This window comes from Sardina pilchardus, chromosome 4 (assembly GCF_963854185.1).
Source record: "Sardina pilchardus chromosome 4, fSarPil1.1, whole genome shotgun sequence".
NCBI lineage: Eukaryota > Metazoa > Chordata > Actinopteri > Clupeiformes > Clupeidae > Sardina > Sardina pilchardus.
The window spans coordinates 6,913,674-6,928,142 of record NC_084997.1 but is presented as its reverse complement, the minus strand read 5'-3'; the positions used below and the strand labels follow the sequence as shown (position 1 = coordinate 6,928,142).

Here is a 14,469-nt window from a genome sequence, read left to right as displayed (position 1 = left end):
GAAACATGAGCGTATGCTAGAGGCATCCAGTTTCAGTGTAAACATTGCACTCCTCTCTCTGTGTGTGATAAATGCCTCAGATAGTGGCCAAGTGGAGTTATTGTTTGGTTTTGTAAAGAGGTGCTTCGTTAATGGCAGATTAATAAATGCGGTGTGGAGATGTTGGAGGGGGTAGGGAGTGGGGGGTTGTCTGGAATTCATCACTGTGTTGGTTTGGGATCATTTCCACGTTGTGAAAGGATCCCTTCTTTTGCTCTTGCAGATGATGATCTGGGGAAAGCAGACAGTTCCTCTGGAAGTATGGATAGCTTTCAGGTAGGTCTCATTTATCTAAATGGACAGTTTAAGAAAGCAAACCCACGGTCATACCACAAAGCCATCCCACCACAGCAGCTGCCCAGCACAACTGACCACAAGCCTAATAGAGAGGAATTTGCATTCTCTCATGGACAGTCCTTGAATACCTCCACTAATAGTAGCGTCAGTGTTATTCTACTGTCACTGAGAAGAATGTACTGTATATACAGATTAAATATGGGTTAAATTGTACAATGTGTTATTTTGTGTCACCTTGTCAAATAAAGTATGAACCGGATGAACTGATGGTGAACCATGATGAGTGATTTTAACTGAAATTGAGATATTAGCACAGATTGTTTGAGTGAAGAGCTTTGTTGAATGTGGAATGTCATTTAGTAGTTTAGTTTGATGATGTTTGGTAAGATTTGTCTTTTCTTGTATTCAGAGTGCCAGAGACATTGAAGCAAAGATGAGGAATGAGACCAGACTGAAGCTTTTCACACTGGACCCAGACATACAGGTACTGAAGCCCATTCCCACCCTGGGCAGACCCTTCGTGGCCTGGTCATGGTAAGTATGCACGGACTTCACCACACTACTAAGCCTTCTCTCTCTCTTCATTCAGAAACTTGACTTCTCAGGAATCGAGCCAGACATCAAGCAGTTTGAGGAGAAGTTTGGCAAGCGCATCCTAGTGAATTGCCACGACTTGGCCTTCAACCTGCAAAGCTGTGTTGCCGAAAACGAGGACGGCCCAACGACTAATGTGAGTGGACTTCCTGAGTGGCCAGTGGCGCAGTCCTTAATGTGCCCTGATATCTCTCTAATAAGCGGTAGCGTGACACGGGGCCATCAGCGGCTTCTCTCCAGGCTCACTGGCCTCTGACGTCACCGTCGCTCGTCTCTGTGGAGACAGAGGCCTTGGTTGGCATAGCAACCGGTGCCAAGGCTTTGTAATGTGCGGCGAGGCTGCCGAGTGCCGGTTTCCTGCTGTCAATCACAGCGGCGCGGCCATTAGAGTGACGGAACGGTTCCCCTCAGCAGGATCTGGAACACTGCCCTGTAGAGCGAATAAATAAAGCCCAGCCCAGGAGGGGGGCGCTCTCTCATGGCTACTGTCCTGGAAATATATGGTCCTGTTCTGACATGTGTAGATCTAAATAATATAAATATATATATATATATATATATATATAATATATGTGTGGATTTCTAAAAAGGAGAAAGGACAACGTCAGAGTAAGTGTGTTGAATGACTTCTCTGATTTGCCTGTGCACAAAACAAGCCAAATGGGATTAGTGTCACAGATTGGAGCCATTTGTATTTATTCTGTAACCACTGGCTGTTGATTGAGCGCGCGTTAAATGGTAAGAGAAAATGTTAAGAACACATCGGTGAAGAACTGGCACAGCTCTCGTCCGCGGAGACGTGGCGCTTCAAAGCCCTGCGGTCAGGAAGTGCAGCGCTGTAATTAATACGCAGGCCGGTGGCCGCCGGCTGACCGCGCCCGGGTCAGAGAGGACACGGCGTCCACTCCGTCGCTTGCTGAGTCATTGCTGTGATAGCGCAGTCTGTCCTCCCCTCTCCTCCTCATCCCTTCCCTAAATAAAGAGCGGCGTGCCAGCACCATGACTGCTGTTTTCTCTAGCTTACTAATGCAAGCAACGGGGCTTTGGACTGATCCGTCTCTTTCTGCCTCATTCGTCTGTCTCGCAGGTGGAGCCCTTTTACGTCACGCTGTCCCTCTTTGACATTCAGAACAGCAGGAAGATCTCCTCCGACTTCCATGTGGATCTCAACCACGCGTCCGTCAGGCAGATGGTGCCCAATCCCAGCGCTCAGCTCATGAATGGAGGCGGGGACAGTCTGCTGGGCAGCCAGAAGCTGGCCAATGGGCTGCCAGAGGGTGCCATGCAGTACCCTAAAAAAGTAGGTCACTGGTTGGTGTCCAGCGCGTGTCTGACCACACTGTAGTTGTGGGACTGGCTAAAGAGCAGCTGTGTGTGTGTGTGTCTGTGCCGTAGGGAGTGTTCTCCGTGACCTGCCCTCACCCTGACATCTTCCTGGTGGCCCGGATAGAGAAGGTCCTGCAGGGCGGAATCACACACTGCGCTGAGCCCTACATGAAGAGCTCCGACTCTGCGAAGGTGAGGAACACACACACACACACACACACACACATATTGACACAACATTGACACCACATAAATGGTCCCCAAACAAACATGAACAAACAATGCCATTAGCCTCCGCGCTACAGTGAATATTTATTTCTCAATAAATCATCTCTCTGCTCTAGTCAGCCATCTCAGAGTTCCTTGCTTAGTGTTCCAGACATACTGTCTCTGCCTTCACAAGTCTTCTCGCACACCACTCTAACTAAGAGCTCCACATGTGGTGATGAGATTTATGAAGGCAGCGCTCTCTGTGTAAAATGCATCAGGGACATTTCTGTCACAGTTTGTGTGGAAAGATTGGCAGCAGAGTGAGCTAACTGAATTTGATAGGCCCCTCTGTTGGTTCTGAGATGTGCTATGGCGTGCGTGTGTGTGCTGTCTGTGTCTGCCTGGGGTCATTGTGCTCTGTCTCTCTCTCTCCCTCTCTCTCTCTCTCTCTCTCTCTCTCTCTCTCTCTCTCTCTCTCTCTCTCTCTCTCTCTCTCTCTCTCTCCCTCTCTCTTTCCCTCTCTCTCTGTCTCTTTTCCAGGCTGCACAGAAGGTGCTGAAAAATGCCAAATTGGCCTGCAGCAGGCTGGGTCAGTACAGGATGCCTTTCGCTTGGGCCGCAAGGTAAGACCACTGACCTGAAACGTCGGGCACTAACGCAGACCTGACAGGCTACTGTTGCGAGCCTATCTGGATTTCTCCCTGAGCACTCCTGCCAAGCGACTGTGGCTAAGGCCGCAGTAATGTGTTAGTGTACTGTAGTAGAGATGCACGGTTCATTTGGGATCCTGGCAGGCCCAGCAAGCCCATCCTTTGTGTTGTGGGGAGGGGGGAAGCAAAAGAATGCCAGTTTCGTTTTGTTGTTGTCCAAGTTTGCTTGCGGTCATGCAGCACCCTCAAGGCAAAGCGAGAAAAAATAAACAGAAGAGTTGAGCGGAGTTTGAGCTTGACACGGGCCTGGCGGAGACGTGTGTGTGTGCGTGTGTGTTTGTGTGTGTGTCTCTCTCTCTGTGTGTGTACTGTATGTGTGTGTGTGTATGTGTGTGAGGCTCCAGGCCTGGCAGAGATGGCCCTGTTGGCCTTGTGATGCCTGAGGTAAGGCTGGGCCCGTCACAGGATGTTGTTTATCTTTCCAATGGGACACACATGCCTGTGGTCGAGAGCGCAGAGGTGCTTCTGCAGGAAGTGTGTGTGTGTGTGTGTGTGTGTGTGTGTGTGTGTGTGTGTGTGTGTGTGTGTGTGTGTGTGTGTGTGTGTGTGTGTGTGTGTGTGTGTGTGTGTGTGTGTGTGTGTGTGTGTGTGTGTGTGTGTGTGTGTGTGTGTGTGTGTGTGTGTGTGTGTGTGTGTGTGTGTGTGTGTGTGTGTGTGTGTGTGTGTGTGTGTGTGTGTGTGTGTGTGTGTGATGAGCAGAGAGAACCATAGGGCTGCTATCTCAAGTGGAAACATGAAAGCATGGAACAGCAGGAAGCCAGAGCTCAGGGAATGAGAAAGTTTGACTTCATTCCTTCCTTTTTCTAGCTCTGTGACTCACCCGCTGTTTTACACATCTCTATTGTTCTCTCTCTCTATCCCCCCCTCCGTCTCTCCTTCCTCAGGCCCTTGTTTAAAGATGCATCAGGGACACTGGACAAATCGGCCCGCTTCTCCGCAATCTACAGACAAGACAGCAACAAGCTGTCTAACGAAGACATGTTCAAACTGCTAGCCGACTTCAGAAAGTGAGTACAGCAGTGTTCCCCTCCTCTGTGCCCTGCTCTTGTTAACAAGCGGCCCGTCCGGCCAGACGGACTTCATGTTCTGTCTGGACCGTTGGAATGTCCGAGGATCTCCAGAGCCACAGGCGGGGGCTCGGCTTGTTAAACGCTCCTCGCTGGGAAAAGCGTTCCGTACCCTCGGTTCCCCCGCTCAGGCAGATTATCAGGTGCCTCCGCTCAGCACCTCTCTAAATATTTTTCCTACTCGTGTTCTGTTCTCAGGGCTGATTCTCGGGTTCACATTTGGTCCCAGGTAGAACATAACAAAGGCATTAACGACTTGCTTGTTTTACTTTCGTCTCCCAGGCCAGAGAAGATGGCCAAGCTTCCCGTGATCTTAGGAAACCTAGACGTTACCATTGACAGCGTTCCTCCCGACCTGCCCAGTAAGTCCACTCCAACTTCAATAGCCCGAAGGCAAGACTCTCTGTCCCCCTCCCTTCCCCTCCCTGCCCAGCCCTGGCTAAGAGGTCTCTAATGTCTTTCTTGTGGGGTCACTCCTGCTGCCCCTTGCGTCGCTCCGCAGATTGCGTTACCTCATCCTACATTCCGGTGAAGCAGTTTGACGTCAGTGAGCGAGACGTGCTGTTTGAAGTGGAGGAGTTTGTGCCCTGCATAGCCAAGTGCTCCCAGCCTTTCACCATCTACAACAATCACCTCTATGTCTACCCCAGGCACCTCAAGTACGACAGCCAAAAGTCCTTCGCCAAGGTATGCTGCTGCCGATCAATACACATCTGCGGGGGTGTGAGAGGTGCTATTGTAGCTCTCTACTCTGAGGCTTGGTTAAGCTCACAGACCTGTGCTTTGTGTCTCTACAGGCGAGGAACATAGCTGTGTGCATTGAGTTTAAGGATTCGGATGATGAGGAGGCGGCTCCACTCAAGGTAACTCATCTCTCACTCTCTCCTATTTCTCTTAACCCATCCCTCTTTCATTTGGTTTCCTAAGATGTCACTCGTTATTGAAACCTCATTGGTGTGTCTCTCCCATTCGGTTCCCTGTGGCCGATCCACAGTGCATCTACGGTCGACCAGGCGGTCCTCTGTTTACCAAAAATGCCTTTGCAGCAGTATTACACCACCAGCAGAACCCTGAGTTCTACGACGAGGTAGAACCTTCTAACCTTGACATTTTGGTTACTAATTGTATTTACAACTTGAATACTATTAGCAGTAATGTATATGTGTTGACCAGAAACACTTTCTTCTTTTCAGTTTAAACTTGAGCTGCCCACCCAGCTCAATGAGAAGCACCATCTCCTCTTCACCTTCTTCCACATCAGCTGTGACAGCAACAGCAAAGCGAGCACCAAGAAGAGGGATGTTGTGGAGAACCTGGGTAGGAATGCCACCTCCACCTTCTTCTGTTTCTCCCTCCTTCTCTGTCCAGCTCTTTAACTTCTTAACTCCTCTCCCTAAAACGGCCCTTCTAGTTCAATCCTAATGGATTAAGGGGGCCTCTAAGTAGCTGCCTCCATGTTAAGTGCTTAGCTATACCCTGTTACTCTCTGTGATCACCCAACTGTGGCAATGAGCTGACAGGCCTTTTGTTTTTACCTTCTGCCCTCTCTGCCCTCTCACCCCTTGACCTCTCAGTGGGCTACGCCTGGCTCCCTTTGCTGAGGGACGGGAGGGTGGTCATGAACGAGCAGCAGATCCCCGTGGCGGCCAACCTGCCTGCTGGCTACCTCAGCTGTCAGGAGGGCATCAGCAAGGTAAAGCCTCTCCGAAGGGCCTGCTGGAGGCCATGTGGGGTGAGGTGGGGTGGGGTGGAGTGGTGTTGGGTGGGGTGGGGTGGAGTGGTGTTGGGTGGGGTGGGAGGTCGGGTCGGGGTGAACTGAGAAGACCCTGTAGGCTCAGCCTTCACTGTGATTAAGTGGTGCTTTGTCCTTCAGTGAATCCCTGCTTAGAGTGGTCCCTGCCTCAAGGTAACATCAGGGGCAGCTTAGCAATGCTAGCCAGCCTCATTTTAAGAAGAGCCTGAGTATGTGTAATCGCTTTAAATACAAATGGATAATGTCCACACGCATTATGTACACAGATTACAGTGGCATGAGAGTGAATGAAAGGTCAGGAGGAAGAGCAATGGGGGCATGACAAAGACCTGAGAGAAATGTTTTGCCCAAGTGGGATCAATAGTTCTCAAGTGTGTGCCAACTGTTTTGCAGCAGCACTCCAGCCCTGAGATGAAGTGGGTGGACGGGGGCAAGCCTCTGTTCAAAGTGTCCACTCACCTCGTCTCCACAGTCTACGCTCAGGTCAGTGGCACCTTTTGATTCAATGAAGTGGTCTAATATATTGAGCATATTATAGCGTTGTTATTCTTTACTTTAGCCCTCCAGTGTTTTACACACTCTCCCTCATCACTGCACTGTTTTGGAGGGCGATGATCATGATTCCTCCTCATAACACCTTGTCTCTCATCACTGTCATCGTCATCATCATCATCATCATGCATTTGTTTTCTCTCTCTTCCTCTCCCTTTCTCTCTCTCTCTCTGTGCACAGGACCAGCATTTGCACAACTTCTTCCATCACTTCCAGAGCATGGACTCAGGTGCTCAGGTGTCGGCAGGAGAGCTGGTCAAGTACCTGAAGGTGAGACGACAGACGGCACCAGAAGCCCGCATGCTACTGGCCTGCCACTCCGACATAATGACCACCGACAGCGAGCCGTTTTTTCGCGTCCCATCCATCATGTGTCCCAGTCATGTCACTCAGCCGGTCGTCACCCCCCCGTACCTGGGGCTCATCAGCATGTCTGTGGCCGGCGCGGTCCAGCTTCCTGAGGATGTTTAGAGACGGGCTGGCTGTTTGCTCAGGCCCGTCCCGCTGGACAATGCGAGCGCACCTCTTGTCGTGAGCGGTGCGGCGGGCCACGTAGCGGAGCTGCGTGTCCAGATGCATCTCTGGGGAGCTAGAGTAAACACGGCGCCCGGCACAAACAATGGGCCCTGGTCAGCGCCCAAGGTCACGCCACGGGGAGATTTGCACTGGCCACCGGCCAAAACACTGGACTGGCCTTGAGTCCCGTCCCCCCCCCCGTACTGTGTGTGAGACTGATGATGCACCAGTGCCCTCCTCTCTGTCTCTCTCTGTGTCTACTCTCTCTCTCTCTCTCTCTCTCTCTCTCTCTCTCTCTCTCTCTCTCTGTCTCTGTCTACTGTATCTCTCTGTCTCTGTCTCTCTCTCTCTCTCTGTCTCTCTCTCTCTCTCTCCCTCTGTGTCTGACCCTGCCTCCCTCGTTCCTGGCTCATGAGTGTTATCGTTGCCCACTGGTTCTCAGGTGTGTCCTGCTATTCTTGCTGTGCGGTTGCTTCCTGTTGCGTAAAGCTCGTTTGGGCCTCTGTGTTGTGCCATGGGTGTGGGCGACACCACACCAATCTCTCCATCGCAGCGGCTAATCTCTGCTGTGTGGACCCGCGCAGGAATGTTTCCATCAACAACATTTAGTGAACACTGATAGAGTGTAAAACAGCATAATAAAGCACCCCTATACGCATGCCAACCAAAGCAATCACTCCCGCATTCACCTCAGTCGCTATACTACACTCTCCGCTCGCTGTAAATCAGAGGCGCTCCAGGCTGCCCGGTGAGGCCCTCTGCACTGACCACTCCACTCCACTCACCACCCCTCTACCTCATTCTCTCCCTCAGAGTCTCCACGCCATGGAGAGTCACGTGATGATCAACTTCCTGCCCACCATCCTGAACCAGCTCTTCCGAGTGCTGACCGGTGCCACCCACGAGGAGGTGGCCGTGAATGTGACCAGGCAAGCCAGCGCCTTCCAGATTTTTCCACAATAACACTCCGGGAGCCCAGTGCCACACGTGGATTTTTCCGATGAGGGAAAACAAATCTTATGAGTTTGGCCGTGGCGCCGCAGGCAAGGTTATCCAGGAGCCCCAGTCAACTCTCATTTCTTTTTTTTACGTTTTCAGGGTTATGATTCATGTGGTTGCCCAGTGCCATGAAGAGGGTTTGGAGCACCTCTTGCGCTCATATGTGAAAGTAAGCGCATGACTTCATCTCTGATGGATATCTCTTGTGTCAGCCGCGGGGCGTGAACTGAACTCACGCGAGTCTCCTTGTGTTGCAGTACGTATTCAAGAACGAGCCGTACACAGCCAACGGCACCAGGACGGTCCATGAGGAGCTGGCCAAAGCCATGACTGCAATCCTGAAGCCCTCCACTGACTTCCTGACCAGCAACAAGCTGCTGAAGGTAACCGCTGCATCTCGGTGTCGTGCATAACAAAGAGACATGACGGCCTGTCACACGATTTAATGCTTTTATGGTTGTCTTCCTTTTGCAGTACTCTTGGTATTTCCTTGAAGCCTTAGTGAAGTCCATGGCCCAGTACTTAATTGAGAGTGGTCGGGTAAAGGTAAGATAATGCTAATCTTGAAGGCCCCTGTATTTATGTGCTCAATTACACTCAGGCCTTTGAATCGGCCTCTGTTTTGCCCCAGATTTAGAGAGCAATCCCACAGTGATAACTACCGAGATCTCCAATTTCTGAAACCCTGAAACCCTCCATTTAGTCCTCTCTGACATGCTCATGTGTAATCAAGAGCCCAAGGCAGAAACCTACTGCATGTCTGTCTCCCAGTAGTATAGATCCTTTAACTGTCCATATCACTTCACACACACAGGCCTACACTTTTCTCTTCACACACACACAGGCCTATTCTTTTCCCTTCACACACACATAGGCCTACACTCTTCCCTTCACACACACATAGGCCTACACTTTTCTCTTCACACACACACAGACCTACACTCTTCCCTTCACACACACAGGCCTACAATTTTCCCCTCACACACACATACTGTAGGCCTACACTTTTCCCTTCACACACACACAGGCCTACACTCTTCTCTTCACACACACACAGGCCTACACTTTCCCTCACAAGCACCCATCTCCATCTCTCTTTCTGTCCATCTCATTCTGTTTCCCCCTCTCCCTCCCTCCTCTGCTCAGCTCTCCAGAAACCAGCGCTTCTCGGCCTCCTTCCACCACACGGTGGAGACGCTGGTCAACATGATGATGCCCCACATCACGCAGAAGTACAAGGACAACCTGGACGCGGCGCGCAACGCCAACCACAGCCTGGCCGTCTTCATTAAGGTGAGAGTGAAAGCGGAGAGGTGACACCTCCGGGTGCCTCGGGGGACAGGTACGCTTCTCACCTGCGCTGACTAATGGATGAGCCGACGCCTGGCCACCGAGCTGCACGGCGACCTCTCCAGCTCACAGCCCTGTCTTGTCCTGCCTCGCTCTCACTCGATAAAAAGGAGACGGATTTAATCTCTTAATGAACACAACAAAGGAGTGTTTGATTTCACTGCCGTCCGATGCATGTCCAGCACTGGCCCAAGGCCTTTATCTGATTTAGAGCCCAGATACTAGCTGTCCTCCACGGTCATTTCTGCAATTTCCTGCCAGCATCTGCCAGCGTCCTTGGAGCTGAACTGACCGACCGTGGTGTTTCTACTGATTAGTTCAGCACTTATGTTCCCCTGTCAACACAGTCGCCACAGGGGACACTATCATGATTAGAATCACCGTGGAATTTGTATGAACAAATGTGAATGAAGCATTGGTAGTTAGAAACATTTCCTAAAAAGAGGTGGAATTCTCTCTTCTCCTCCCAGCGCTGTTTCACATTCATGGACAGAGGCTTCATGTTCAAGCAGATCAACAACTACATCAACTGCTTCATGCCAGGAGATCCCAAGGTAGTTCTTCCATTACAGCAGATGTTAGAGCTACAGTATTGCTGCTCTGATATCCTTTACTGAAACATGGTCTTGTCTTGCTTTTCAGACTTTATATGAGTTTAGGTTTGAATTCCTTCGAGTGGCTTGCAACCATGAACATTACATTCCCTTGAATTTGCCTATGCCTTTTGGAAAAGGAAGAATCCAGAGGTTTCAAGGTGAGAACACTCTCCTCCACTTTTCCCACCTCTCCCACCTCTCCCACTCTCTGCAATTATGAACCTCAGACTCACAACTGAGAAATCCAACTTCATTTGTATTTTTTCACTAATGGTCTGTGAAGAATGTTGAACAGGACACAGCACTATTATTTAAATTTCCTCCTCTCGTGTTCTCTGATGAAATTTGTCTTGGCTGCCCTAACGCTAAATGCAGCCAACTACTTTAGCTACTGCACTTGAAACCAAGACCATTAGCCTCAGCAGAAACAGAAGCTCAACATATGCATGTTTTGTGCTCTTGAACAAATGTGACATTATTGCTGCTATGTTTCATCCATCCCTCTTCTTAGTGTAGTGTGTCCTTGTGTTTGTATCCATTTGGGTTTATCTTTTCTCTTTTTTGCCAATTAGCATTACTTTCCTCCAACATGGAGTCACATGACACTCCTGTAGGTAGGTGAAAGGTGTGCTGCTTGCCTGTCCTTTCTAGCCCTCAACAATCTGTATCTCCATGGCACCAAAATTAGAGCCAAAATACCTGCCCATCCAGCCCAATCACACATTAATGCCATGGGATATGCAAACAGGGTACCATTGTTTTCGACCAGTTATTTATTTTTATGAAGTTTTGTCACACTATATTATGGTGCATAATCTTCAAGTGTGTGTGTGTGTGTGTGCGTGTGTGTGCGTGTGTGTGCGTGTGTGTGCGTGTGTGTGCGTGTGTGTGTGTGTGTGTGTGTGTGTGTATGTGTGTGTGTGTTTATGTATCTAATAGACCCTATACAATCTCTGACAATCTGTATCTGAATACTGCATTCACTGTTAATTTGCCACCTTAAATCAGGCTTGATTTTCTTCTCAGAATACGAATGTTGGCCTCAACAAATTTCAACTCAAAAGAGCATCCCGATGATATTTTGATTTTATAGAAACTATATAAACAACTTTACCATGCACATGCTCTATAAAATCAACTGGCCCTGTATCCTATGTTCAATCACCATTTTACATTTGTGCCATGTCAGATTTGATGTCCACATGTGTAGTTGTGTGATCCACTGTCCAACACTCCCCTGCCGCCTCATTGCCCAGCTTCTGTCGTCCGGCTGCACCATTTGATTGGCTGCACTTGTGTAATTTCTCTCTAAACACTTTTTAAGCCCCCCTGAGATTGTAACTCGTGAACTCACACCAAGTTCTGTAGTCCCCAACTGATTTCCCAACTAAAATCCATACTCCGACATCCCATCTAATCAATGAACAATAACAATGTGGAATGCTGTTTTCATAAATCGGTTGATTTATATGGCCTTCCCCACCGCCCTCCACTGAATGTGAAACCTAAGAGTGGAAAACTGAATCAGCAGAGAAGTGTTGGTTGACAGGAGAGCTTGTGTATAGTCTAGAACGTGTTGGTTTTCCAACGCTGTGTTTCTGCTCTGTATGCTTGTCTGCTGAAGTGTGCACTTTGTACATTATTGTGAAACTGAATGAAAATGTTTTTCTGTTATTTTCTTGAAAATATACAGCGTCATGCCTTGATGCTAGTTGATCAGTCAGGTTGTTTTTACATCAGTTTATTGGCGGAAGGCTACTTAGCTCTACCATGAAGTCATACAGAGAAACATGTTTTCAGGCAATGATTGTAATCTCAGTGGAAGTTCATACAGAGTTGACTGTCGCTCTTGGGGATTATGTCTATTTGGGGTCAAACACTGGTTGTTAGGCTAAAATCACTGGAGTTGTTTATAGCAAAACTGCTTGCAGAGTATTAAACCAATAAAGGGAACAGAAAAAAAACACCCCTCTGTTCGATTCCACCCCCCTCAACTCCTTTAACTCCACTCTTCAACCCCACAGATCTCCAGCTAGATTACTCGCTGACGGACGACTTCTGCAAAAACCACTTTCTGGTCGGCCTTCTGCTGCGAGAAGTGGGCGGGGCGCTGCAGGAGTTCCGAGAGATCCGACAGATTTCCATCCAGGTGCTGAAGAACCTCATGATCAAGCACACCTTCGATGACCGCTACACAACAAAGGTGAGCGCCCCTCTCGTCCAGGCCACCTGCCGTCACCTGTGTTTTGTGCACGCGTAGAGCCTGTGAAGGTCCTAATGGGTCATGTGGATACTGTTTTGTAGAGCCAGCAGGCCAGACTGGCCACCCTGTACCTGCCCCTCTTTGGGCTCCTCCAGGAGAACGTGCACCGGCTCAACGTGAAGGAGGTCTCCCCGTTCGTCAACCACTCCAATAATGTAGGACTGCCACCTAGTGGTCATGAGGAGAAACACTTTAAGAGTACACACACACACACTCGACTCCTCAGTTCTCATGCTAATGTGCATGTGCATCTCCTCTCTGTTTACTGATTTTCAGAATGGACGAGATGACCCTCTCCTCACGAACATCACCATGACTCCTCCGAGATCGAGCACCATCCTTGAGAACAGCCTTCATAAGGATGTGTTCGGGGTCATCTCTGGCACAGGTAAGTGTTGCTAAGTTACGAGCAAGAGAGGTGTAGAGAGCCTCCAAAGCACACACACATTTGATTGACACGAGACGAATGCTGACTGAGCCTGTCCCTCCACAGCGTCGCCTCACGCCACCTCCACGCCCAACATCAATGCCGTCCGCCACGCCGACTCCCGCGGCTCCCTCATCAGCACCGACTCCGGCAACAGCCTGTCTGAGAGGAACCACGAGAAGGCCAACTCCCTGGACAAGGTACTGCCCACACACACACACACACACACACACTCACTTCTGCCATATATATCAGCCAAGGCATGAGCCTCACAGTGAGGAGCAGCCTCAGGTTTGCTCCAGTTGCTTGCTGACAATCGGCCCTTTTTTTCCTGGGAAGCAATTAGAGTCGGCCATCTGCCCTCTAAAGAAGCTCATTACTTATTGAGAGTCCCTCCAGTGCCAGGAAGGTGTCTGAGTGGCAGGGCTCTCTGGTTCGTGCGCTCCTATCTATTCATCCGCACAGCACAGCTGCATGCTGCTAAGCTAATTATGCCGTAATGTGAGACCTGCTGTGTGTTTGAAAGCCTGATTCTTGAATGGGTACCACCACGTTCATGGAAACTGTTACTGTATCTGTTCAAAAGAAATTGGGGAAAAAAGTGACTTTTTTGTCTGTCTGTGTCCAGAGAGATGTCATGTGTTGGAAGAGTTTGTTGTTCACAGAAACAGAGAGAGAGAGAGAGATGCCCCTTCTAAGTGGACATGGGGCTGGCAAGGCAGGCATTATCTCATTGTGTCATTGACTCCCCTTCCTCCTCCTCCTCCTCCTCCTCCTCCTGGGCTTGTTCCAGCAGAGGGAGCTTCGATTCGCTCGGAGACACTCGGCCAGCGTCCTGCGCCTCTTTGCCGAGGCCGACGACCACACGCTCTCGGCCCGCGTCAAGCGCGCCACCATGGACTTTTCTCTGCTCTCTATCCCCTCTCTGCCCGAGAGCCCACACGCCAGCAGCGCGCTCCAAGTACCAAACCCACTCTGAACTCTGAACTCTGAACTCTGACCCCCCTCCCCCTCTTTCTCCAGTCAAATTGCCCCTCTACGATTGCTATCCCCTCTCACCCAGGAGTGCTCCTTTCTCAAAATCTGTGTGTGTGTGTGAGAGAGTGTTTGCGCTAATGACTGCCTATATATGTGCTTTGCTTCCTTACTGGCCCTCTTTACTTTGCCAGGAGGGGATCTAAATCTCACGCACCGTTCTGGTGGCATGAAGCCAGCTTCATTGGTATTGTTGAGGTGTGGAGTGACCGCATGCACTTATCTCATCTGTGTGTCTCTGCTGAGAGGTTTGGATGTGAAGTGTGTGTGTCCATGTTGCGCTGAGTGTGAATGTGTGCTTCTGACCAGACATGACCTCATCTCAAAGCTCCTCTGTAGTTTTTGGGGGCTAGTTAAGGATCAGATCCAGGTCTACTGTCTGGGATATGTAGTGACGTATTCAGTAAATGTCTGAATTTAGTTATTGTTATGACACTTGTTATGGATACCTCCACTCATGAAATTCACTCTTTGGGATACTATTGTAGTTAAATCCCTACCGAAGATTTAAGCCCAAGTCTGTAGAAAAAAAGACATAGCTTCACTCTTTCCATGGAGTCACTCCTCAAGCGTTCTACTGGTCCCGACGATTCCTTCTGCTGGCAAAGGAAGACAGCATTGCTCGTGCCAACCCCTGCGCTGTGGTAGTGGTGGTAGTCCACTGCTTCTGTCTGTTTCTCCTCCTGCTTCATGTAGTGGCTTGGACAGTAACCTTCCACTTGTCAAACCTCCAAA

At 49.7% G+C, this 14,469-nt stretch overlaps 1 protein-coding gene across 4 annotated transcripts in view; it reads left to right on the top strand.

The window, feature by feature from the left end:
- zmp:0000001200 (dedicator of cytokinesis protein 9) overlaps nucleotides 1-14,469 on the top strand; it is an 87,963-nt gene that overhangs the window by 60,858 nt on the left and 12,636 nt on the right. For 2 of the 4 annotated variants that reach the window (XM_062533892.1, XM_062533894.1), the window contains exons 9-34: nucleotides 263-315; nucleotides 746-820; nucleotides 926-1,066; nucleotides 2,018-2,230; nucleotides 2,326-2,448; nucleotides 3,007-3,089; nucleotides 4,061-4,183; nucleotides 4,526-4,605; nucleotides 4,746-4,930; nucleotides 5,041-5,106; nucleotides 5,238-5,330; nucleotides 5,437-5,560; nucleotides 5,818-5,936; nucleotides 6,393-6,479; nucleotides 6,729-6,818; nucleotides 7,878-7,993; nucleotides 8,163-8,232; nucleotides 8,321-8,446; nucleotides 8,538-8,609; nucleotides 9,210-9,356; nucleotides 9,884-9,967; nucleotides 10,056-10,167; nucleotides 12,034-12,212; nucleotides 12,314-12,427; nucleotides 12,549-12,660; nucleotides 12,766-12,899. In XM_062533892.1, coding sequence (XP_062389876.1) covers nucleotides 263-315; nucleotides 746-820; nucleotides 926-1,066; nucleotides 2,018-2,230; nucleotides 2,326-2,448; nucleotides 3,007-3,089; nucleotides 4,061-4,183; nucleotides 4,526-4,605; nucleotides 4,746-4,930; nucleotides 5,041-5,106; nucleotides 5,238-5,330; nucleotides 5,437-5,560; nucleotides 5,818-5,936; nucleotides 6,393-6,479; nucleotides 6,729-6,818; nucleotides 7,878-7,993; nucleotides 8,163-8,232; nucleotides 8,321-8,446; nucleotides 8,538-8,609; nucleotides 9,210-9,356; nucleotides 9,884-9,967; nucleotides 10,056-10,167; nucleotides 12,034-12,212; nucleotides 12,314-12,427; nucleotides 12,549-12,660; nucleotides 12,766-12,899 — 2,921 coding nt within the window. Of the gene's footprint in view, nucleotides 1-262; nucleotides 316-745; nucleotides 821-925; nucleotides 1,067-2,017; nucleotides 2,231-2,325; nucleotides 2,449-3,006; nucleotides 3,090-4,060; nucleotides 4,184-4,525; nucleotides 4,606-4,745; nucleotides 4,931-5,040; nucleotides 5,107-5,237; nucleotides 5,331-5,436; nucleotides 5,561-5,817; nucleotides 5,937-6,389; nucleotides 6,480-6,728; nucleotides 6,819-7,877; nucleotides 7,994-8,162; nucleotides 8,233-8,320; nucleotides 8,447-8,537; nucleotides 8,610-9,209; nucleotides 9,357-9,883; nucleotides 9,968-10,055; nucleotides 10,168-12,033; nucleotides 12,213-12,313; nucleotides 12,428-12,548; nucleotides 12,661-12,765; nucleotides 12,900-14,469 lie in introns of all 4 variants that reach the window. The other 2 variants (XM_062533890.1, XM_062533893.1) reach the window with 1 other exon arrangement.